At 44.1% G+C, this 24,637-nt stretch overlaps 1 protein-coding gene across 6 annotated transcripts in view; it reads left to right on the top strand.

Moving 5' to 3' along the window:
- Positions 1 to 4,656: 4,656 nt before the first annotated feature.
- CREBBP (CREB binding protein) overlaps positions 4,657 to 24,637 on the top strand; it is a 99,965-nt gene continuing 79,984 nt past the window's right edge. For 3 of the 6 annotated variants that reach the window (XM_062588722.1, XM_062588724.1, XM_062588719.1), the window contains exons 1-2: positions 4,658 to 4,903; positions 20,116 to 20,828. In XM_062588722.1, the coding sequence (XP_062444706.1) occupies positions 4,819 to 4,903; positions 20,116 to 20,828 (798 nt within the window). In that variant the 5' untranslated portion in view covers positions 4,658 to 4,818. Of the gene's footprint in view, positions 4,904 to 20,115; positions 20,829 to 24,637 lie in introns of all 6 variants that reach the window. The other 3 variants (XM_062588721.1, XM_062588720.1, XM_062588723.1) reach the window with 2 other exon arrangements.

Here is a 24,637-nt window from a genome sequence, read left to right as displayed (position 1 = left end):
ACTGGTGTCCTTCAGATAAAATGCAAACTCTGATTTCAGGGCAAGAACTCAGGATGAGAACTTAAAGACAGATTTATACAGATTTTGCTAGCAGTTTGTCAGGCATGGCCAAAGTACAGGCCAGCTCCTGCAAAAGGGCTTCATATTTGTGGCATTAGGAAAACAGACCTCTTGGAGGGATGGATTTGATCATGTTGATAACAGAAGACTATGTGTTATGCTCACTTCTGTGAGATGGCCTTACTTGTTAAGTGGATTATTCCCATGCATCAGAATTACACTTGTAGAGAGGATGGTCATGACACACAGCGGGCAAGGATTTAACAGTTCACAGAAATGTCTATGTTTCCATACGTAGCATCCAGTCCCCCCTAGACTCTATTCAGCATGTAGGTAGGAAATGGCCTTAAAACAATATTTACTGAAAAAGAAAGTGGAATCAGGCTCATACCTGACAGCATTAAATTACCAGGATGGCACCTACAAAACACAGCCAGGCACCTGCTGATATTTTGTTCTGCAAGAAATCAAGCAGTAGGCTGCTTGGGATGTTAAGCGCTGTAGCCCAAAGAACTATGGGTTTGCAGAAGTGCAGACACAAAGCTAAACACAAAACAGCAGCATGATTGCGGTCCCAGGGGTTACTACCACTTCCTGAACACAAAAAGAATTCACACATACATTGAAAATTAGAAGCCAGAAACAACAGTTATATCACACAAAGTTGCTCCACAATCCCATGAGGGCAGGGTGTGTCTAACCAGACACTTGGAAGAAGAATAGGCAGCACCTTCTCCAGCAACCAAGAGGACAGAAGATAACGGACACCAGGCTTGTCTTTTTGCCTGGAACAGCTTAATTTGGCAGCAAAAACAGAAGATTAGGCAACCAAACATGAGGATATAATGTTGCCAGGAAAAATGGGCTCTTATTCCCAGTGAGAGCTGTTCCGATGATGCCTTGGTGAGCTGCAAGTTACAGTGCGGAGCTCCTCAGAAGTTGTTCAACCATTGTTGATTGTTTGCCTGTTGAGGATCTGAGGCCACACGCTACAGAAATGATACTTCCATGTTTTGGCTGGAGAAGGAAGATAGGATCTTGGGAGCTGTATCTTTAAGAAACATAATTTTGGAGACAGGAAGTCTGGAAATGGGTTGCAGCAGTACAGGTTTTACTACGCAATTTCTCTTGGAACTAAACCCTGAATAAAGGGGTTGTCCATTAAGCACCCGTGTTCGTAGTGACTTTGGAACACCACAGATAGAGTCCTCAGGAATCCATGCAAGTGCTTAAATTGTCAGCTGCGGGGAGAGGGGGAGCTGTGCTTTTATGCACAAGGTATGGTGAGGAGCACAACTGCGAATCCTGGGCACAAGCTTACAGGACTGGGGTTCATTTGCTTTCTATGTAATATCTTCCAGATAGTTTTCTTTCTTCTCACAAAATCATCCTATTCCATTCATAACCCACTGTGCTTAGCATTATGGTGAGGACATCTGAATCTTGCAGGACTGATACAAATAAAGGGCTGTGGTACCCCAAACACTGCAATACCTTTTGGGTAAGTAATCAGTAGCCCTGTTTCCAGGGAAAATGGGGTAATGGTCAAGGTCTTCCCCTGACTCTTGTGCCCATGCTGTTCTGATCCCATGGCGGGGGGTGGCTAGGGTTATCCTAAGGAGACATCATGCCACAGAGAAGCTGCAAGACACAGCAGCATTAGGATCTCCTCTTCCCTTGCTGTCCTGGTGCACAGGGTTCTTCCCTCCAAACCACCTCCTCCCTCTCCTACTCTGTTTCCAGAACTCACATTCCCCCTCTGATTTTACCTACATAGCAAGTCTCATTTGGCCTGGCCCTTCACTGTAAAGATAGAGGAACTCTTCCAGCAAGTATGGCCTATTTCAACTACTCCCCATTCCCATTCTCAACACTGAGCATGCAGCATTGCCCTGGCAGGGCAGAGGCACAACGGGGTTGTGCTGGGCCAGGCAGACTGGTACGTAAGCTACTGTGACAGGTTTGGTGGTGGTATCATGGCCCTCTTGCATGCTAGTTGTGTGATCAGAACAGTGATACTGGTACAACATCAGCATATGGCCTATCACTTTGTGACAGAAACACCTTCCTGGAGCTAAGCAGTAGCTGTGGGACCATTCAGGTTCTGTTCCTGCCTGTTCCTAGCAGGAGATCGCCATCCTCACTCTATGCCAGAGCTGTAGTGTCATTGCAGCAGCACAGAAGGGGGTCAGAAGGGAAGCAAAAGGCTACGGGCATCTCCTTATGTCAGCCATGCTAGCAAATCCTTTGTTTTCAAGACAGTAAGTAATGTAATGGGCAAGCCAAGAGTATAAAGTTATCCAGGCTGCAGTTCAAAACACACTGACCAAACTTCTTGAAAATGCAAGCAGCAGTTAGCAGAGGGCACTGCTGTCCTCTGTTGTGGCTGACAGACAAGCTGACCTGCTTTCCATTCCACCACCTGCAATAGAAACACATCTTCCCTCAACCTAAACTGGGGCAAATGCCTTATATTACAAGGAAAGCTGTTGCAGATCCTCTCTTCTGTATTTTAGATGACCTGCCCATCTAAGAGAAAGAATGTGCTTCTGTCATTTCATTGCCCTAATTTTTAAAATGATGGGCAGATACACAGTTTTCTACTCCCAGTTTTGAAACATCTCAGGTAGTAGATGAGATCTGAAGCTGAGGGGTTTGCGGCCTGCTGCACTAATGCAGAGAAGGCTTGTAAACATCTGTATCAATGGTGTTTAAGCAGCCAGAGCCTCACCTAACCGATATGGACCTCCCACCCCAATGACCAGACACCTCCAGCTGCAGGTTCCCGTTCAAAACCCGGACTCATGTCTGAGCCGTTGTGGACACCAAAGCCCTGCCTCACACTGAACTATCCTAAAACATACAAGAGCTCTCTACTTTTCAAGGAAACGTCCGAACAGCGGACATAACCAGAGAGCACTTGCACTTGTGTAAGAAATGAGTAACATGTTGATAGAAACAGAGGCCTGTCATGACTGCAGCCAGGCCTCCACAAGGACAGGCACCATGTAAATAAATGGTAAATTTGCAAGTAAATGTAATGCAATGCATGTAAATGTAGAAGTAAGTGTAAGGAATACGAGGTAGAAGTAAACAGAAGACGGACTTTTTGCAGGTGGTGGCATCATCATAGATCTCCTTTAAAAAATTTGCTGTTTAATCCATCGCAGCTTATGGGCTTCATCCACACACCACAGGATTGTCTCAGCCCCTTTCTCCAGTCTGTCCTCCAGTTATGACTGGTCTTAAGGGATGTGCCAACATATAGCAGCAGTTAAATGATGAAAACAGCCCTGAGCAACTAGTTTGGGTACAAGACACTTTTCGTGGCTTCGGCACGTCACCCAGTCTTACGTGACCTGCTTCTCAGGTTAAGAACCAGTATGGAAATGCACGGCAACACAGGAGCTCCAGCCTCATAAACCTGTTTCAGCCGGGGAAGCTTGTCTAGACAGAGCAGAGGCTCGGGGGGGGGGGGAGCAGGCGGTCAGAGCGCCCCGAGCCCGCCGGGCGAGGCTGGGTTCGGCCCCGGTGCCCGAGCCGAGCCCACGCCGGCCGGGCCGTGCCGGGCCGCGGGGCGGGCGGCAGGCAGGTGCAGGGGGCACGAGCACGGGGCGCTGGGCCCCGCTGCGGCCTGGAAGCCCCTCGCGTCGCCGTCTCCGCCCGAACCAGCGGGGCCGCCCGGGCAAGGCGGCGGCGGCGGCGGCCGGGGGCGCTGAGGGGGCGCTGAGAGGCGACAGTGACGGCGGCAAGCGCGGGCGGGCGGGGGGGCGCGCGGCGCTGAGGGGGCGGCGCGCGGCGCCCCCGCGGGCCGCCCCCCCCCCCCCCCCAAACCGCCGCGGAGCAGCTGAGGACGAGCTCGGCTCTTTCCGGCGCCGCTCGCGCCTTTCCGGCGGCGGCGGCGGCGGCGGCGGGGGGGCGTGGCCCGTGCGCGGTGACGCAGCGCGCAAGCCCCGCCCCGCCCCCGCCCCCATGGTCTCTGGAAAAGAGAAGAGAAAAAAAAACTTTTTTTTTTAATTGAGGAATCAACAGCCGCCATCTTGTCGCGGAGCCGGAGCGCGGCGCGAGCGGAGCGGGGCCGGGCCGGGCCGGGCCGGGGCAGCGGGGCCGCCCGCCGGGGCACGGGCAGCCGCGCGGAGCGCCGCCGACGGGCACAGGGGCTCGGGGCAGCGGGGCAGCGCCGGCCGGGGCCGGCCGGGCGCCGCCGCCGGGAGCGGGAGCCGCGGCGGCCGCCGCGCCGCGCTCATTGTTTTGGGGCTCTTTTTTGCGGCCCCGGCGGGCGCGGCGGGGCGCGGGCGGGCGCGCGGGGGGGGGCGCGGGCGGCGGGCGGCGGGCGCGGCGGGGCCGGGGCGAGCCCCCCGCTCGCCGGGGAGGGGACGGGGCGAAGAGGAGCGGGTGGGGGGGCGCTATGCTCCCCGAGTGACTGACTGAGCCGCCATCCGGGCACCTCCTCGGCGGCGGCCGGGCGGGGGAGCGGCCGGGAGGAGCGAGGCCGGCAGGGAGGGGGCGCTGGGCTCTCCCCACCCCGCCCCGAGCCCTCCTCCCTGCGGCCTGCTGCGGCGGCGGCCCGGCCCGGGCATGGGGGAGCGGGGGCCGCCGCCGGCCGGGCGCTGAGCGGCGCTGTTGCTCGGCCGCGGCTCCCCAGCGGAGCGGAGCGGGGCGCCTCGCCTCTCCTCGCCTCTCCGGCGGCGGCGGCTGCCCGCCGATCCCGGGAGCGCGGCGGGCCCCGGCGGGGCTCTGACCGCCGAGCCGGCTACCATGGCGGAGAACTTACTCGACGGGCCGCCCAACCCCAAGCGAGCCAAGCTCAACTCGCCGGGCTTCTCCGCCAGCGACAGCACAGGTGAGGGCCGCGGGGCGGCGCGGGGGCGGGCGGAGGGAGGGAGGCAGGCAGCGGGGGGGAGGCCGGCGGCGGCGGCACCGGCGCCCCCCGCGGCGGGCGGCCTGGCGCGGCGAGGCGGATCGAGGCCGGGGGGGGGGGGGGCGGCAGCGGCCTCCCCGCCGCTCGCCGGGCGGCGCGGGTGGGAGCGGCGGCGGCGGGCGGCGCGGAGCCGGCGGCCGGGCCTGCCGCGGCCGAAGTTACCGGGCGGGACCCGCGCGGCCGCTCCCGTCCCGGCCGCGCGGCTATAAATAGCGGCGGGCTGGCCGGGGAGCGGGGCCGGGCCGGGCCGGCGGGCGCGGGGAGCCGCCTCGCCTCGGGCGCCCAGGTGCGCGGCCGCGCCGGGAAGCGCTGCGCAGGCCGGGCCCTGCTGGGGGGTGAAAGCTCCCGCGAGCGGCCCGGCGGGTTTGAGCCGCGGAGGCGCCCAGCCCGCTGCCAGCGGGTTTTATTTTTCCTTCTTCTTTTTTTTTTCTTTTTTTTTTTTTTGAACCTGTGAAAATTCGCAGCGCCGAAGTTGCAGGGTTTCTTGCGCGGTGAAACGCGGCGGTAGCGGCGGCCGGGCTGCGTGTCGCGCAGCCCCCGGTGCGTGGTTTTCAGCGCCGTGGATGGTAAAAGGCGTGGAAGGGACCGCTGCCGCCGTGAGCACGCCCGTGTGCACGGGCGCCTGCGTGTACTCACTGACTTCCCATGCCCCAAGTCTTCCCAGCACTGGCGCAAGCAAGTAATATGTTTGACCGGTATTTCTGTTTTCAGGGATTAATGAATCTCGTTTAAGGGACAGTGATAAGTTAATCACGTTACGCCTGCTATGTTTTTATAGGCTGAAAAAATTACTGTAGTAGTTGAGCTGATAAATTCTGTGGGTTCTTTTTTTTTTTTTTTTTTTTTTTAGTTTGCTTAGCCTGGCAGTAGTTTATAGATAGGTCTGTGGGTTTATTTTTCGTTTATTTATTTATTTTAAATTGAATCGTTTTTTTTCCCAAACTACAAAGAAAAGAAACGTGCCAAAAAGAAGCAGTGTCAAGGCTAAGAATTGGCAGGCGATACCTAGGTGAAGTCTTGTGATTGAACTACTTTAATCCCTTTTGTGGAAGCGACTGAGTATCATACTGATGTGTAAGGTGCTGTGAAACACAGCACAGCAACTCAGGAAAAGGCAGTTTTTCTTTATTTGCTCGGATAGACCCATTAGACTCTACTGGTACCAGCACAAGATGTTTGAAGCATTTTTTTTTTTTTTTTTTTTTGAAGTTTCCTTGGTCTGTTCTGGAATGCTTCAGTCATAATTACGTCCTGTTCAGCAAGTTCTAATGCCTCTCTGTGAGCTCTGTGGAATACTAGATAGGTAAACTTGAGTATCTGCGTGAAGTTTTGCACAGCTGAGAGGGCCTGTGGTCGCCAAGGGCTGAAAATCCCAGGTTGTATTTTTGACAAAGAGTATTTCAGTTGTGTTCTGTTGCGTTCTTCAGGAAAAAATATGCATCTCTTTGAGAGTGCAAGTGATGTTTGTGTGCTTAAAAGTGCTTTTCTCTCTCTCTCCTTTTCCCCTCGATTTGTTGCCAGCACCTAATGCTACTTGTCGAAAGATTGCTAAACTTTTCTGTGCATTGTAATAGGCAGTGCAAATAGTTTGAGCAGTGGTTTCTATCAGACCTCTGGTCCTGAAAACGGGCTGCTCATCTTGCACTGAGGCTTAAACAAAAAAAAAAGTTATGTAGCAATGTGAAAGTATTATTAAAAAAAAAAAAAAAAAAGGGGGATAGGTTTGAAATGTGTGCCCTTAACAAGCTGTAAGTGGTGAACTAGATAACTGAATTGTAATTGCAGTCATAAACCCCAGCTGTTTGATGCCCTGGCTTGTGCGACTGGGACATGCTTTAAAAGACATCATGTTAGGCCTGGTTGTGTAGTTCTGTTGCTGCATAGTAACGCAACAATCCTGCCAGTACTTTTAAATGAGAATAGTGGTGTGCTGATGAAGGGTCTGATGGCAGGTCTGAATTTTCAGCAGAATGCAACTGCTCTTTCTTGTTTATATTTCACTTGATGCTTTGATGCGGTGATCTTAAGCAATTCCCTTTGTCAGGGTAAATGTTAGTTCCCTTTAATCTTTCTGGTAAAAAAATAGCTCCTTAGCTTACTGTAGCTAAGTTTGTGCAATTTAAACTGGTTTGCTTGTGTTCTGAAAATAAGACCTTTCCTGTTAAACTTAAATGGCTAAATCAAATATCTGATCTAAGAGTAGAGTAGAGAAAGGAATAGCAGAAATATATATTGTGTATCATAAGGTGTCGTCATAGTTGGATTTCAAAGTTGCCCTGATGCTGTTTCTGTCAATGAAGTGTGCTGATGAAGACCCATGGCTACTAACTCAGCAGACTGTTGCAGTTCAGTATTCTGCAAGCTGGCTAATATAATAAAAATATTTTGGGGAAAGATTTTCCTGTATGTAGCCAGGTAGATTATTGTTTTTTTCTCATTGCTACTTGATAACCACTGGCTCTCATAACTAAGCATTTATACGTTGTTTAAATGTTTATTCTGACGCAACCCAGATGAGAACTCCTCTCAACAAGAGACTAATACAAAAAGTAGAATTATAGAGACTTTGGTTATTGCAGAGTATTCCTTTAACGTCGAGTGTCCTGATTACTTTGTATATCCTACCAGTTCACTATATATCCTGCCAAACGAGCAACGCTGGCAAAGTTCTTGAGCTGGTCCTGTTTTGAACTCTGAACACGGATTGTGAAAAACGTTTTTGAATCGAGCAGCAGCCAAACTAGCATCCGTCGGGTGCCCATGCGCTGTGGTTCTGCAGAGCGCTTGCTTGCCGGTGTTCTGTGCTGCATGGCACATAACGCGTCTCTCTGTGTTTCGTTACATGCGCTGCAGCTTTCTGCTGCTATAGAGATATGCATGTTCCAGAAATGACAAATCACAATTTGGGCCAGAGCGGAGGGTGTCCTTAGCTGAGTTGTAAGTTAATATATTTCTAAAGTAGGTGAAGTTTGGAGAGAAGGTGGTGGGATGAGTAGTTTAAGAAGTGGGTTAGAGCTGGATTTTCAGCCTCGTACTTTCTCGTGGTTTTTTTATAACTACAGGACATAAACAGATTAAACAGTTTGCCTGCCGCAAAAAATGCGAAGTGGACACTTTGGTAGTTCATGTCATCTTTACTGTCCAGTCTATAAGCATTGCTGTGTCTGTATTTTAAAACTGAGGAAAGACTGGCCTTGTCCTATGTTTTTCAGTACGTAGTGAAAGGAGCAGCACTCTGGTTAACTCTCAGCAGACTGCAGAACTTCACAGAAGTGAGTTTACATGTCAATACACGGCTCAATTTGATCTTACTCTTTTGCTGTATACCAAATACATACGTAGGTGTATATCAATGGATTTAATTTTTAGCTTTAAAAGAGGTCATTCACCTTTAAGTTGAGACAACTTAATGAAAGCCGTCAGCATTTTCTAAGCTAGTATTTACTTAGCTGAGAGTGCAAATGGACTTGCCTTTCAGTGGTCCAAAACCAGATTTTATGTTCCCTTGTATACATATTTCAGAAGTGGTCATTCCTGCATACAGTTGATAAGCTTCATGGAATCCTATTTAATCAATGTACTTCTGTTGTATATGGTGTGTGTTACACTTGCCAGTTGTGCAAATGCTATTTGCGCAACATAACAGTAAGAATTCCTTTTTATACACCTACTTTCTCCCTGTCTCTCTTGGATTAAAGGAAGGGGTAATTTCAGTTGGTGAACACTTAGATTTGTAAGCAGAAAATGAGGGAAAGAAGTGCTTCCACTGAAAAGATCTAGGTGACAGAGCGCTTCTAGTTTTAATTGTTTCATGAGAATGTCATTCGTTTTGTGGTGTTTCCACCGTAATCAGCCAGGATGGAGAAAACGCAGTGTGATATTCTATGCCTCCACTCTTTCTTAAGACTTGTCAGATATGTGTAGTGATGGGGGGGAGGATTACGATGCCAAGCAAAAATGTTTGCTGTGAGCTGTGTGGAGTTTGATAAAAGATGCGTTTCGCACCCTTAGTAACTGACCTGTGTAACTTTGTCTGCAGTTGTAGTTTGGGCTAAGAGATTTGTAAGATTAGAAAATGATTTTGTTGTTTAAAATCTAATGTAGCTCATCTGAACCAATTTATAAAGCACTGCTGATATGCAGGGGTCTGGGTAGTTTTTCACTTTTGGGGGGAGTTTTACAGGTTTCTCCAAAGCGTTTGACACTGACACCTGCATGAGTTGACACAGTTGATCAGATGGGGCTGATTTTATGTGACAGTCCGCAGGGTGGTTAGGTCGTGCTTTACAGATTGTTCTCCCCCCACCCAACCTCACCCCATACCTTAAGTGCTAATTCTGTATATATGCTTGGAAGTTTATCAAATTGATTTTTATTTCTTTTGATGGCTTCAGGCTAACATGGTAAATGCTGTCTTGTGAACGCTGTAGCGTAGAGCTCCTGGGGAAGCCCTACCAACACCAGCCAAGAACAAAGGCTGTGCTCAGGGGGTCAGGCTTGGCTGTACCCCTGAGATCTCTTGACAGCTCATGAAATAATTCTCAGTTTTCTGTTGCAGATTATTCTCTTTCTACTCTGGCTGCCTGTTCCTCAGAATCATAGTCCAGTGCCATTAATTACTTCCGCAGCAACGTGCTGTGGTGTTTTGCCGCTGTATCTGCAGCTTCAGATTAAGCAACTCGCCTATTTTAGGTGTTTGCTCTTACTGGAGATTTTGTTCTCTGCCGCTGCCTGCTAATAGAGAAGACCATGAGTATAAATCTTGCTCTGTTAGCAAAATACAGCAATCTGATGAGAAATTGGTGGGTTCGAAAAACAGGGTTTTCAAAATTCAAGGGTTTGTTCTTACACAATGAAAAAGCATGTGGGACAACTTAGAAATCTGACACCTCCAACTTAATTTGGTTTACACTTTCAAGAATTTTTGCTTTGTAAATCTTTCCTTTAACATATGTTATGTTTTCCATCTGTCTTTTCAGATGGCTAAGTTACAGAGAGAACCTATTTTTTTTGTTTCGGAAACTGTCTTTAATAGAGATGTTTCAACAAATAGGGTTGAGTATTTTGCAGAATCATAGCATGAACAAAAAGAAAACTGAAACTTGTATTATCACTGCTAATTTGCAATCTTGCATAACTCAGAATCTGCCTTTAACATGCATGCTTTGAAAGTTTCACTTTATCTTGCCTTTCCCCTTTTCTTATTCTCTACCTTTAAGAAAAAAGAATCTTCTCCCTTAACTTGGAACATCTAGTAAATACTATATCTTTGATTTGCAGTAATGTCTTGTGTGTGTGTGTATGTGCATCTATACATAGATATGTGTGTAAAATAATCTCATACTTTTCCGAAGGTCATCTTTAATGCTGTGCGGATTTCCTTAGCGTTGTCAAAATGAATTATTCTTTTTAGGAGATACATCTCCTAGTCTCACAGGTAGAAGTTACTTCACTGCTACTGTTGGACATCTGAGGCAGTAGTCTGGGCCAGCAGCTTTCTGTTGGAAAAGGAAAATGGAAGCTTATATTCCAACCACTCTCCATAAATGTGAAACCTAAGGAGCACAAACTTCTGTCCTTGCTCTGCCCAAACTTCACCACTGTCAGTAGTTTGATAACTAGTTTAGTGGATGTTTTTGACATGGTTTCTGTCATCTTCTGTGTAATTTCATCTAACGGGATGAAGAAAACAGATAGAAATTACCAAGAGCGTTGAAATTACTAAGTACTGCGTGCACATCTGTTTTTGTAGTAGCTGCAAAGGGTTTGTTTTGTTACTGTTTTTCTCCCCTAAGTTTCATTGACTATGTTAAGGAAAGTGTTAATGAGAATTACTCAGTACAGTCTCAGTTCACAGGGATTCATGCTTTATATTGAGACAGGTTAGTGAGAGCTTTTTTTTTTTTTTTTCAGTCAGCTATAATTGGAAGCTTTCTAGAGTGAATGAAGTATGTAACAGTCACTAGTTTCAAGTACGTGTCTGTTTTTGCTTCCTTATGCACGTTCGGTATATTATGTGTTCTATGTTTTTGCACAGCTAAACGTGAATTATCAGGCAAAGTACCCTTCACTTGCAATTTGGTATCGAAAGCAGGAAGAGAAATGGCATTAAAAAAAAGAATAAAGGAAACACAAATTTTGGCGTATATTATACCTCATAAAGGAGAAATAAAACTTGCCTGTTTTTAATAATCTTGCACAGTATTTAATTTTTTCCCTATGTTTCATAATATTACCTCAGTTGCATATTAGTTGCTGCTATTTCAGTCTTCACACAAGTAGGTTCTGTGCCTATATTACAGACGATATATAAAGATGAGAACCGTCAGAGAAGGGCTTGTGTAGCTAAAGGGACTGTTTGAGAAGTCTGAGCCAAAAGGCAATTTTGAGCACAGGAGTTTCACCGCTCTGATGCTCTCAGTCGTGCTCAGGAGGATGGGGAACTAACCAGTTTAAAAAGTTTTGACAACCTCGTGTTGCGCTATGTATTTAATTAATCTACAGTAAGGGAACATTACAGTTAAAATTTACATGCCAAGACAATTCATGTCTTTGAGTTTATCTGCTGTTTTTTTTCCAGATGTGACGGTGGCACAGCTTTAATGTGAAGCAATGGATCTGTCAGTCGTGTGAGCTAAACTGACAGCATTTGCTTTCTGACACTCTCAGTGCACACTGTGCACTTCATGCTGCTTCCATCAAGTGCCTGCTTTTAATTACAGGATTCTTGGATAATTCTTCTTTAAAGGGGCATCCCGAACTTGAATGTTTTCTGAGCTGTTAAAATAGGGCAACAGAGAAGACGCATGCATTTGTGATAGGATGGGAAAGTGAGACCCTGATTCCATTAACCTTTCCATAAAATATCTGTTCTTGATCAGGATGATCTTCTGAAAGAGAAGCCAGGATTACCAGTGCAGGGTTGTTTCCCAACCTGTAGGCAGGTTGCTCCTCCTCTTTCTTTATAGATTTCTGCTCTTAGAGCAAAGAAAATTTCTGAAGCCTTTTCATCTGAAAGTATATGTAGCTTTGTAACCAGATGCAATACAACAATAACCATGTCAGTGTTGTTGATGCTATGGGGCAGGATTTTCGGTTTCTCGCCAGAGCAAATGCAGTGGTAGTGTCAAAATAATGGCAACACCTTGGGAGGTAATTAAGAGGAAGAATTGTTATGGAGAAGCTCTGAAGGGTCAGAGGAAAGCAGACCTAATCCATCCTTTTCCAGCCGATGCTACCAGAACAGGTCAGGGTGAGCACTCTGGTTGTGCTTCTTCTGCTGCACACCTTTTTTGTTGTTTTTTTTTTTCTCCCTTCCCTCTGGCATCTGAGGAGAAGAGGCTAGCTTCTCATCTGAATGCATTTTTCATATTTATTTTTGTATATTATTTTTGGTACCATTTGCAGTGAGTGTGCCCTTGTATACTATTTTGTGTTTTTAATAGTGGAATATTCAGCTAAGCCGTGTTTTTTGGAGGGGGATGGGGAGTGGAAAAGTAGAAGAAGTAATTTTGAAAAGTTGCTATTCCTGAAAGAAGCTAATGTCTTATCTTTTTCAGGACCTTCAATGCTAAGTGTGTTTTTACTGTGAGCACAGCAAAAGAGAGATAGTAAAGATTCGGATAAGTACAACAGAGAGACTTATAGTTACAGTGTGGTGATGCACAACGTGTAACTGGAGAGAGAGGCTAGGAACTAAGTATAATCAAAGAAAAGTTTCAGTTTGCACCATTTTGCTTTCAGGGAGGTGAGAAAGGGGATAGAGCACTAGATCTCTGTATATGGAAGTTGTTGTCTATCTGTACGTGTGTTTTTTTCCATCCCAACTAGTATGTCTGTTCACGCTGGTGTCAGGGACGTTTCCAAGACCTAATTGATGTTACTGGCAGTATTGTAGTGAAGGTAACTTTTTGATTTGTTAGCTTTGTATAATGAGCTTCAGGTTTGAAAAGTTACTTAGTTGCTGAAGTCTTATAAAAAATGGATTGGGAGGGATTATAAGAGCTTGAAACTATTTTAACTTTTTTAAAGATAGTGTCCATTTTGGTTATTGAGGCACACAGAATAGATTTAAACTATTTTTAGGGGCTATATCCCTTCTTATTTGCATCTCTTTACTCTGAATGGTGTACAGCTTGTGGTATAGCTTGTGGAGAACCATGCTTGGTTAGAAGACAAGATGCAATGGAAGTGGGCTAGAATGAACCATCCTCTCTCTCAGTCCTCCTGTTCCTCCCTCAAAGTCCTGGCTATAGGAAAGTAAGAGAAGGGAAGTGTACTCCATTTCAAAATGCAGGAAACTACAGACTGGTCAGCTTCCCTTCCGTCTCTGGGAAAAGCATGGAGCAAGTCCTCTTGGAACAAATTTTTGGGTACATGAAGACAGGGAACAGTCAGCATGGATTTTTTGAGGTTAAATCATGTCTGACCAACCTGATTTTTTTCTGGATTTGTTGACAAGGGGAAAACAGTGTACTTCATTTACTTTGACTGTAGCAAAGATTTCAGTATGGTCTCACAGAATAGTCTTACATCCAAATTAAGATGTTATGATCTAGGTGGATGAATGACTAGGTGGATTTAAAAAAAAATGATTGGATGGCAAAGCTCAAAGGCTAGTGGTTAATGAGTCACACTCGACCTGGAGACCTGTAGCAGGTGGGTATGCAGGGATCTAAACTGAGAGTGTGTTTGTTAATGTGATGAAACTATTAATATGTAGATCAGTGACTTGGAGCAGGTGACAGAGTGCGGTTTCATGAAGTTTGTAGGTGGCACCAAGCTAGGGGGGACCAGTTGATATGTCTGAGGACAGGGTTGCTATCCAGAGGGGCCTAATAGGCTAGAGGAATGGACTGAAAGGGCCCTTATGAAATTTGACCAAGACAAAAGCAAAGGCCTGCACCTATGAAGGAGTAGCACTTGCAGTGATACAGGCTGGGAGCTGACTGGCTCCGGAGCAGCTCTGCTGAAGAGGCCCAAAGGGTCTTGGTAGGCAGCATCCTGGGCTGTGTTCACAGGAGCACAGTCAGTAGCAGATCAAGGGAAGTGCTTATCGACCTTTACTCAGCAGTCATTGGGTTGTATGTAGAATACTACATCTAGTTTTGGCACTCCCAATACAAGAAAGACTTGTAAATTGGAGCAAATTCATTGAAGGGCTACCAGCATGCTCTGGGAGCTGAAGCATTTGCCCTGTGATGACAGCAGAGACACCTGGATTTCTTCAGCCTGGAGAAGAGGCTTAGTGGAATAGGGGAGCCTAACAGCAGCCTCTCCATATCTGTGAGGAAGTTGCTGAGAAAATGGGAGCAAGGCTCTTCAGAGCATGGCAGGGAGGACAAGAGAGGTTCCGACTGGGTGTAAGGAGGAGAATTTTTTTTTTGATGTAAGGATGATCAGTCATTGGAAGAGCTTGTGCAGAAGGGTTGTGCAGCCTTCATCCTTGATGCTGTTTTCAGGACAACCAAGTAAAGCCCCATGCAACCTGGCCTGATCCTGTAGTTGACCCTCTTTGAGCAGAAGTTTGTACTTGGAGACCTCCTGATGTCCCTTCCAACCTGAATGACTCCAAGTCTGTAAGCAAGAGAGCAATTGCTAAAATGTTGTAATTACCCTAGTGAGCATCCTCGTGGCAGTTACCTAGAATGTTGAAAGGTGAAGCTAGCTTCTGTGTATTGATGTGTTTGTATTTTGGGCAATCCCCTGATTTAGGAAAATATTTCTTCCTCCTCCCAAATGCAGGTACTTCAGGTCAGGCAGAAAGAAATTTAGTTTTCCAGATCTCTTATACAAGCCATAACTTACTAGGGCTCATCTAGATGTTTTCTAATGGACCTTGTGCACAGTCCAGCTTCTAGAGTCTCCACAGCCCATGCAGATCCCTCATTGCTTATCTTCTTAACCTGACTGTTAAGCAGCAGGTTTTGAAAAAGTGATACTTTTTTCTTTTGTGAAAGTCAAGGTCAGATATGCATCAGTTTACTGTCTTTTTGCAAGCCGTGTTGCCCTTATGAGCTTAAGATACTAACGTAAAATTCCCTTACTGGAAATAGCTTCATTTTATTTTCTATGAATGCATTGTTTAAATATTTTTAAAGCCTTAAGTGTGCTAATTGTCTTTTATGAAACAATAAATTACAGAATTGTCAAACCTAGAGAGGAGGTTGGAATGGATGTGGTAATTGCTGCCTGGAACAAACAGTATGGCTATTGAGTCAGGTTACCTGCCATTGAATTTTAGGGAATGGGTGGAGCGCTGAACTGTTGAGGCTTTGTCCTGGTGTCTGGCGTGACTGAAAGAAGCCTTAAGAAACAAGATTGAGCTCATTGAAATGTAACAGCTATGTTGGTGTCCAAAGAAAGGCAGAGCGAAAATACTGCCTGTATACCAGGACTTCCAGAATGACTTCAGTGTCAACTCCTAAGCTTGTGAACAGAAAACTTGCGGTCAGGTCTCAAATGAAGATTCTGCTGTAAAAGTTGAAGCTGAACTTGATAATGTTCTACCTGCTTTGTAACGTACAGAAGACAATAAATTGTGTGAAGAGATGCCTTATAATGTTTGTCACCTCTCTGGACTGATCTAGGGGAGCTAAAGAGGCAGAAATAGTGATACTGAAACAAGGTAACTGGTTGAATAGGTATGTTAGCAAACAACCAAAAAAAAAAAAAAAAAGCTAAACTTCCTGATAACTGTTTTAAGTAGCCACACAGGTAAAAATGTACTTTTTATCCTCTTGCTCCTGAGGAGGTAAGGAATGAAAAAGCGTATTCCGTTCCAGTTACGGAAAGTGTCATCCAGTAAGGCGGAAAGCTGTGACGTTTAACCCCGTGAGACTAAAATTAGGAGGGAGCCTCTCGAGCGTGGTTGCCTTCTGTGTGAAGACCAATGCTCGCGCAATGCAGAACTCAAACTGGAGAAGGATCGGTTTGAAGAAAAAGTGGAGTTTTCTTAATTGTGTAGTGCCTCTCCGCCCCTTCTGAAAGACAAAATAAGTTACAGCACTTCTGTTGTCCTTTTTTCTGTTAAGAGGCAGTTTTATGTAAAGGAGAGAGAATGAAAGGTGTGAGGTTTAGAGTCAGAGGTGCTGTGCCAGACGAGAAGCTACGAGGTGGATCTCTGCAGGCTTAGCCAGCTCTACTGTTCCCTGATAGCTGAAGTAAGAATGTATGTTACGAGTTAAGGAAATAAAACTTTCTTAAGATAAAGATTGCTTTTCCTCCGTTACATGCTTGTAGTCTGCAGCTTTGAAAGAAAAGGTACTGTGGTTTTGCATGAAGAAAAAGTAAAACGGCATTGGGAGGGGGGACAGGTAGTCACATAGGTCCTGAAGAGTAGTTTGTCTTCTGTTCTTGCTAGTTGGCTTCTTTTCACCTTGATTCTTTCCTTTTATTAGACAATCCTAAATAATTGAACATGACATGTAGGGCAAATAATAACATCTAATGTTAATTGATAGTTACCTGACTTTTTTCCCCATCTTGCAACTTTAATTCAGATTTTATTTAATTTTGTTACTTACACTTTTTAAACTGAGGCTCTTGCAGATTAATTTTGGAAAGATAAACACTACTGCGAATATCTTTCATCCTTATCTGGGAATTACTCCTGAATTTCTTTCTGTGTATGAGTGCGCAGAGCTGTTAGCAGTGGTGACACAAGTTAAGTGCAGCTTTCACAGGTTCTGCTAGTGGGCATAGGAAAGGCAAATTATCTCAGAAATCTCTGGGAAAGATTCTCCTCTAACTGTAGCAGAGCAGCCGGTGTTTTCTGAAAGCTCTTTTAATTACTTGAGCAGGGCAGGAGCAGATACAATACTCAGTAATTGGGGTGGGTCTCTTCAAGATAGGTGTTTTTTGTGTAAGGTAAGCTGAACAAGGGTGTGCATTGCCTCGGGTAAATATAATTAAAGCAAAGGCATGTCCCGATTTTAGGCTCTTGATAGCTACTGTTGACTTTGAGAAATAGTCGAAGCATTAGGAATGTGATCAGTTATGTTCTTTTTTTGTAAGGATGAGGGGACTGAGGTTGCTTTTCACTTCCCTACCATCAGAGATGGGCCACCTTGTTATTATACCAAACTTATATATAAAAAGATATATACAAATATACAGCTGCCAAGGCAGTCATCTTTATGGATTTGTTTCAGACATGATTAAATAGAGATGAGTTTCCTGTTGTATTTTATAGCTGTTATAAAATGCACCTTACATGTTGCTGTTTTTCAGTGTGCACAACTCTGATTAAAATATAAAACCAAAAAGCTTAATCGTTTTCTGAACGTTTGAATGTTTGGTGCATTTTTACATAGCCACTACACCAAGCTGTTTACCTGCTTTTATTTGCCTACTGGAAGAGTTGTGAACTTCCCATGTTAACAGTAACATATAGCTTTCTTACAGGAGCTTAAGAGTGGTAGAATATTTTAGGTTTTAAGAGGCAATATTCCAGAACAGTTTCTTCACTCTTTCTGTGAATTGCAAAAACATTTCCAGTCTTTGGCTCTGACAGCACTGTTAAGAGTTTGGCTGGTGAAACAAGAAAACTTGAGCACTTGTATTGTACTATAACATCCTGTTTCTTGAAGTTGAGCTTCAGGAAGAATTATGAGTCTCCATTTCACAAGTGAGAAAGCTGAATTACAAAGATACAAAAGGAAAAAGCTGAAAGCGTGGATTAGTTGTACGTACGTCCCTAGATTAATGGGCATTGTGAATAGTCAGCATAACTGAGCACCAGATCACTTGCTTTAGGCAATTACCTTGAGAGAGGAGGAAAAAAAAAAAAAAAAAAAAAAAGCTGCTAATGGTGACAGTTGCCTTTTTTTTTTTTTCCTTCTCAGTTTTGAAATATGGCTTGAAAAACACAGTCTCCCTTTTTTGCTACATCTTCCCCCCTCTTTTGTTCCTGAAGTATTAATAATTCTAGTGCAGAAGCATAGAAGAATACTACTTGTGAGATTTAGGAAAGTTGATTGAACAAGTGCTTCCCAGCAAGCTGGGATGACTGAAACTGTTTTCATCAGAGAGGAATAAAGCTGGATGGAAGGGTAGATTGGGTTAAAGATACTGAAATTTTGGAGGAAGAAAAGTAGACCAAAAATGTATAGGAAGAAGTACAAATTGCAGCATAATAAGTGTCAAGTGTTTGCGAGGGAAAGAGGAAAGATGAAGTGACCACTGGAAAGAGTGTAGTTAAAGGTATACCAGGAAATTCAGTACAGGAGAAGTTGCCAAGGTGAGTTAAACAATTGAAGGATAAGGTAGGAACTAGAAAAACTACTTCAATGAACAAAATTGGCTTAAGAAAATACTAATGTGTTACTTGCCCTCTTGTGAAGGGAACAGGAGATCTGTTCCTGAGTTGTAGTGTATTTTGTCGTGGCCGGGGTCATGGGAGGATATAAGGATTCAGTGCAAGATGTCGACCCTTTATGGACGTGCTGCTGTGAGCTCCTCAAAACAGGAGGAATTTTACCATTTTTGTCTGTTTACTGTGCAGATTGAAGATGTAGTTCAGTGACCACTGCATCGCTTATTCAATTTTTTTGTGCAGTTTCCTTTAGTTAGGATGAGTTGAAAATTTGAATGCTGACAATGTATATGGTGTTTGAATGTATTTGTAATATGTCCTAGCTTTGTGATAAAAGTTAACATTTTGACTAGTTACTTTTCTTTTTTTTTAATGCGTGCAGTGTGGTTTGGTTGCCTCTTACTGAATGATTGTGTGGCACTCTTATAATCTCACCTTGCACTGTCTTTTCATGGTTGAAGAGTTTGTATGAATTAAGCTTTAAAATAATGCAGTATTTGGCATATTTTTTTTATGGTTTATCATAGCCTTGAAAAAATTTGGTTTGTAGTGGTGTTCACTGTGAGAGATAAGGATTTTTTTTCAAGGCTGGCATTTGGAGGGGCAAATTCTTAAGCAATTTTGTTACTTTGGTAAAAAGCGGTTGCTTCAGGTCATGTCCTTTGACAAAGAAGCTTTTACTTTACTGCAGAGTTGATTTTTGCTCTGATGGATTGAGCCAATCTGCTTTACATGTTTATTGGTGTTGGTGTGTATGCTTGTCCTTACGCATATTTTTTTTCTAATGGAAGTACGTGTATGCAGATAACAACTCTAAAGAACAAACAATTTTATTTTTAGCTAGGACTAAAATAATATTATTACACACTACTTAACGGCATGGAATAAAACATCGTAGTGAACCTGAGCTGCTCCTCATTTGAAAACCACAAGGAAATCTGACTTTATTGGTTTGGCGTTTGCATATTCCAACCAGGCAAAGCATTCCCTTCAGCTGGCTTAGTGAAGATTTGATTTTTACTTTTCCCCCTCGTCAGGCGAGAGTATGGACTACCTCCGTCAGTACTGGGTAGGATAAAGGAGGACAGGGCAGCTGGAGAGCAATTTGAATGATCTGGTGAACAGAACCGTTCAGAGATGGAGAAGCGACTCGATTCAAGAGCGATTACCAGGAGAAAATGCGGAATGCGTTTCAGGATCTTTAGCAGATGGTGATACGAATCAATGACTGGAGGCTGATACTGAGCACATTTGTGAGACTGAGATCACACTACCAAAGAAAGTGGTTGTTTTGTTTCCTCTAGATGAGGATTGCAAGCCTTACCGGAAGATATTCTTTAACCAAATGCAAACATATTAAGGGGTTGAGATATGTTTGATGGGTGAAATGCAGTGGCCTGGGATTATATGAGAGGTTAGAGCAGGTGATATAATAGTCTTCTGGGGAGCATAAATCAATAGGAAAACTTGATATTTGTGCTACCTTCTTTCAGCCAGAAGAAGAGACAGCTAGGAGTGAGGTTAAATGGTGATATCCATGCCATCTCAATTTCTTAGCTTTGGTAAAATATTTTGACAAAAGTCTTGCAATAAAACCATTTATTGGTCCGTGTTTTGCCCTGTATTGTTATATGTATGTTGCATTTATGACTGCACTTCCTAGAACATCTTGGAATTCATGTCGTGGTGCGCCACGCTCTCATGGTGGCTATACTGGCAGTATATTTTATTTTCATGACCAGTGCAAAGTGATGTAGACAAATGTTTTAGTCATTTTTTGTTATGTTTTTCTTACCTATGTTTCTGTTTTAACTTGTAGATTTTGGATCTTTGTTTGACTTGGAAAATGATCTTCCTGATGAGCTGATCCCCAATGGCGAGTTGGGCCTTTTAAACAGCAGTGGGAGCCTTGTTCCAGATGCAGCTTCCAAACACAAACAACTTTCTGAACTTCTGAGGGGAGGCACCGGCTCTTCCTTAAACCCAGGAATTGGAAATGTGAACTCAAATAGCCCTGTCCAGCAGGGAGTTGGTAGCCAAGTTCAAGGGCAACCGAACAGTGCTAATATCGGTAATCTGGGTGCTATGGGTAAGAGCCCTTTAAACCAGGGAGACTCTTCTGCTTCAGGCCTGGTGAAGCAAGCAGCCAGCACCTCTGGACCTACCACACCTGCATCGCAAACACTGAACTCTCAAGCACAAAAACAAGTGGGGATGGTGACAAGCAGCCCTGCAACATCACAGACTGGACCTGGGATATGTATGAATACTAATTTCAGTCAGACACACCAGAGCCTTCTCAACAGTAATTCTGGTCACAGTTTAATGAATCAACCTCAGCAAGGACAAGGGCAGGTAATGAATGGATCTCTTGGGGCAGCTGGAAGAGGAAGGGGAGCAGGAATGCAATATTCTGCCCCTGCCATGCAGGGGAATGCAGGCAGTGTGCTGGCAGAGACTTTAACCCAAGTATCTCCACAGATGGCTGGTCACACCGGACTGAACACAGCACAGACAGGAGCAATGACAAAAGTATGTATATATAATTTAACATATATAATTTAACATATTTGGTATCTTTTTTTATTTTTGCTACTCAGATGTTTAGCAAACTAAGTAGACTCTTTTCTGGAATGAAACAGAAAAGCATGCTTTCTTGAGTCTGTAGTTACCAGTTTCAGTCACCAGGGTTACCATAAAAGCAAGATAATTGAAGCAGTATTTCTCAAGTAATCAGAAATGAAAACACTTATTTAAAAAAAAAAAAAATCTTCCTTGGTAAAAGTTGGATAGTATCTTAGTAGGATCAAGTGGGAGAGAGTAGTCTAATCCTTCAAAAAGGGAGCAAGTGATTACTTCTGTGCAGGATCTCATTTTAGGAGACTGGCAACTACATCTTCTAAAGCAATCTGAAATCTATTAGAGAAAAGCTTCTAGATTGAACGGTGAGGTGTAACAATCGATCTTTCTGTTATGGACCACTGTTGACAGGCATGCAGTGAATGTTTTTCATATATAGAGGATCTTATCTGAAAACGTTAAATTTAGTATAGATTGCCCAGCTGATGCCCTAGGAAAAGGAAAGGGCAATATCTGTGCAAGAAGTCTTAATTTGGTGGTCGTTGCAGATTGGGGCAGAGAATACATTTATCTGGAAGTACGTATTTCTGTGTTGGGGCAGTGATCTGATTCCTGCTCGATATAGTCAGTGTTCTTTAGGTCTTGACATTCCTGGTATGAGATTAGAGAAATGTTCAGGTTGCTGCTGCTCTTGTCTTTCAGCTGGATAGCAGTGTGCTTATCTTGTGTGTGCTGCTTTGGTCCTGTTCCCCCCTAGAATTTCGATGGCAAAAAACTCCGTTCTGATACGTAGAAAAAGCTAGTTTTGTTTCTGCTCCTTTTATCTATCTTTACATTTCCAGTCATTATCTTGTTAGTTTATTGACATGTAAGTGTTAATTCATTGATGCGTTAGCAATCACAAAAAAAGCTGCACTGCCTGACATAAAAGCAAGCCAAGTACAAATCATATTCTCTTAAGTGAACATCTCTGTGGAGTACTGCGTAGTCCATTTTAGTTTTTGAAAATAAAAATACAAAAAGCATTCTCTGGGAACACTGAAAAGGGGATCCCTTTGGTTCAGGAAGAGATGTTTTATGATCTGGATAAAGGTCATAGAAAATGGAAGTGAGTATAGCTGTTTCCAACCTCTGAATCCAACCAGATTTGTTATATGGAGTGGTTGGTCTTTTCACAGAAAGAAATAAGCTTCATTTTCATTTGTTTTTCTTAGCAATTTGTCACTCTTCACAAAAATTTCAGTCTGGCTTATTTCTGTTAATTTGTGCATTTCTGAGTTCTTCAGAATAGATTGTCTCTAGCTACTACACAGTTATATGGTAAAATTATTTTTTTCTATGTATAATGGCTCAAATAAGTAGAATTATCCCAAAGCAAAGGGACTTGCCTGAAGCCTTCATCTGAAGCAGTACGTGCAATTCTGGATAGGGATGGTTCTGTGATATCTAGGCCCTTCTTTAAAAGCAACCAATTCCTTAGTGCGGAATAGGCAAGCACTTAGACAAATTCCATTTTCAGTGACTTTGGTCTTAGCCTGAAGCCAACTGCAAATGGGATTCTAACATGCACCAGCCAAGGAGGACAGCCTGGACTTTCTCATTTATCACATATTCAGGAAGCAAAGTAAATGTTAATTTGAAAAAGGAGTGTGTTGGAAAAGAATAGTGGAAGTGCCCCTGCTGTATTAATCATTGGAGTTTGTCCTCATATGCAGTACCGAGCTCAGCACTGGTGATGCGTTTCGAAAAGGTTGCAAAAAAGTGCGTTTCCAAAAGGAGCAAGAATAACTCATTTTGAAGCACATTTCTAAAGTTCTTAGAAGCAAAGTTGTTTGTGACTGAAGAGGCTAGAGCTATTTTATGGTAGAGCATAAGTGATAAAACAGCATTTCTGTGAAGGTGCTAGCACTTAAGGGAAAACAATTTAAAAACTTGGCAAACTTGAAAAAATACAGAGTTGGTATTTTCCAGGGCTCCATCTCATACCAAATGAGATGAAGTAAAAGCATTGCATCAAAAAAAAAGTCTACTTTCTGTATTTACACCTTAGTTTTCTTTCAGTGAGAGAGCAAGTGAAGAAAATGTTTTACACAAATGTTTCATGTTCCCATGTCGGAAAAAATTACTTGCTCCCTGAATTTTCTTTTGACTAGTAGAAGTGTTCTCTGTTTTTGCCATTTTCTTCAGGCATTTGAGGATTGGTATCCTGTTCCAGACTCTTCTCATGCCCTAGTTTGTTGTCTTAATGGGATCATCAACAGTGATTGATTGTTAGCTTCTCTCCTTATTGATGTTCCAGTTCTGATGAAAGGAAATTTGTTTTTAAGAAAAGCAAATACACATTTTGGTTTGCATTGCTAACTTAATTTCAGTATTAACTTAATTTTGTTTGTTCTTCTGAACCTGAAATCTGTGCTGAAGGAAAATGTGTGTTAGTTTTCTTACCTCCTGTTCCCTGATGACAAAAATGATAAAAACTAAAATTGTGAAAAAGAGCAGTAAAAATAGAGAGGTTGTTGATCTACCTGATAGTGAATGTGCATAGCTTAACTAAACTGCTTAACATGTAGCTGCAGTCATACTCTAAGAACAGTATCAAGGCTGAAGGCAAATTCTTCTGTTGGTAACTGTAGCAATATATCCCAAGGGGAGAGGGTGTGAAATACAAAGACAGGAGAAAAAATTAAAAACTTATGAAACCAAGATTTTCTCATTCAGTTGAAAGTAAATGATTTTCATCACTGCTTAAACTCATTTGCTCATTGTAGAATTATTAGTTCTTTTTCTGTTCTGTTTTTTTTTAATAGGATTGTTCAAGACCCTGCTAGCTAGGTAAAATTGTAGTTCCTCCCTTGCTTTACTGCTTAAATCTATTGACAGACGTCTAAACATACTGCTGTTCCAAAAGGAGAGCTCAAGCCCTCTTAGCTATCTGAGTTCTCTCTTGAAATCCCTGTATTGCAAACTTTCTCCTTCCCAGCGTGTTTAACCTGGGCAGATGCCCAGCGCAGCGCAGGCTGCAGAGGTGGCCTGGGCACGGGCGGTCTGTCGCGGCACGTCCTTTTGGAGCTGCCGCCTGCTCTGCCTTGCCCGTGTGTCCCCGAGGCGGCAGAGTTGGTGACGGAGCGAACGCGTTCGTTGAGGCTTGCCTGACCCTCCAGAATCGGTACACAGATTAGCTGTCTTGCGAAGGGCTTTTCTGGAAAGTTACCTACCAACAGATAGTCCTCGTGCTTCCCAGGTGCCGCTTGCGCCGCCTCGGTTGCGCTGGACGCGCCAAGGTCGGCTCCGAGCTCTTGGGAGGTCTGGCTTTCCCGGTGCAGCGTGTTCCTGTGCAGCGTGCGGCCGTCGTGTGACCCGGTGTAGTTTCGGGCCAGTGTTCTGGGGCAAGATCTTCCTTCCGTGATGGTTTCCTGTAATCCTTTTCTAGTAAATGACTAAGGAAAGGAATGACTAAAGATCAAGGAAAGTCCATGGTGCAAGTCTACTCCCTTTTTATTTCCTTTTTTTTTTTTTTTTTCCCCTCCTCTTATGGTGTATTTTTATACCCATTCGCTCAAACAAGGACAAAAAAAAAAAAAAAAAAAAATCTAGAATCTGATCACTTCACCCGAAAGTACTCTCCCAAATACCTGAGATTCACTTCATCTGGGGCATCATGAGCCAGTGTGGCTAATTTTAAACTGGAGCTGCCATTTTAAAGCAGCTCTTACAGAGAAAGGAAAGTAAGCCAGAAATAATCACAGTGACTCAAAGTCATG

The sequence above is a fragment of the Rhea pennata genome, chromosome 15 (genome assembly GCF_028389875.1).
Source record: "Rhea pennata isolate bPtePen1 chromosome 15, bPtePen1.pri, whole genome shotgun sequence".
NCBI classification, from domain to species: domain Eukaryota; kingdom Metazoa; phylum Chordata; class Aves; order Rheiformes; family Rheidae; genus Rhea; species Rhea pennata.
This window is presented reverse-complemented; position numbering and strand designations above follow the sequence as displayed.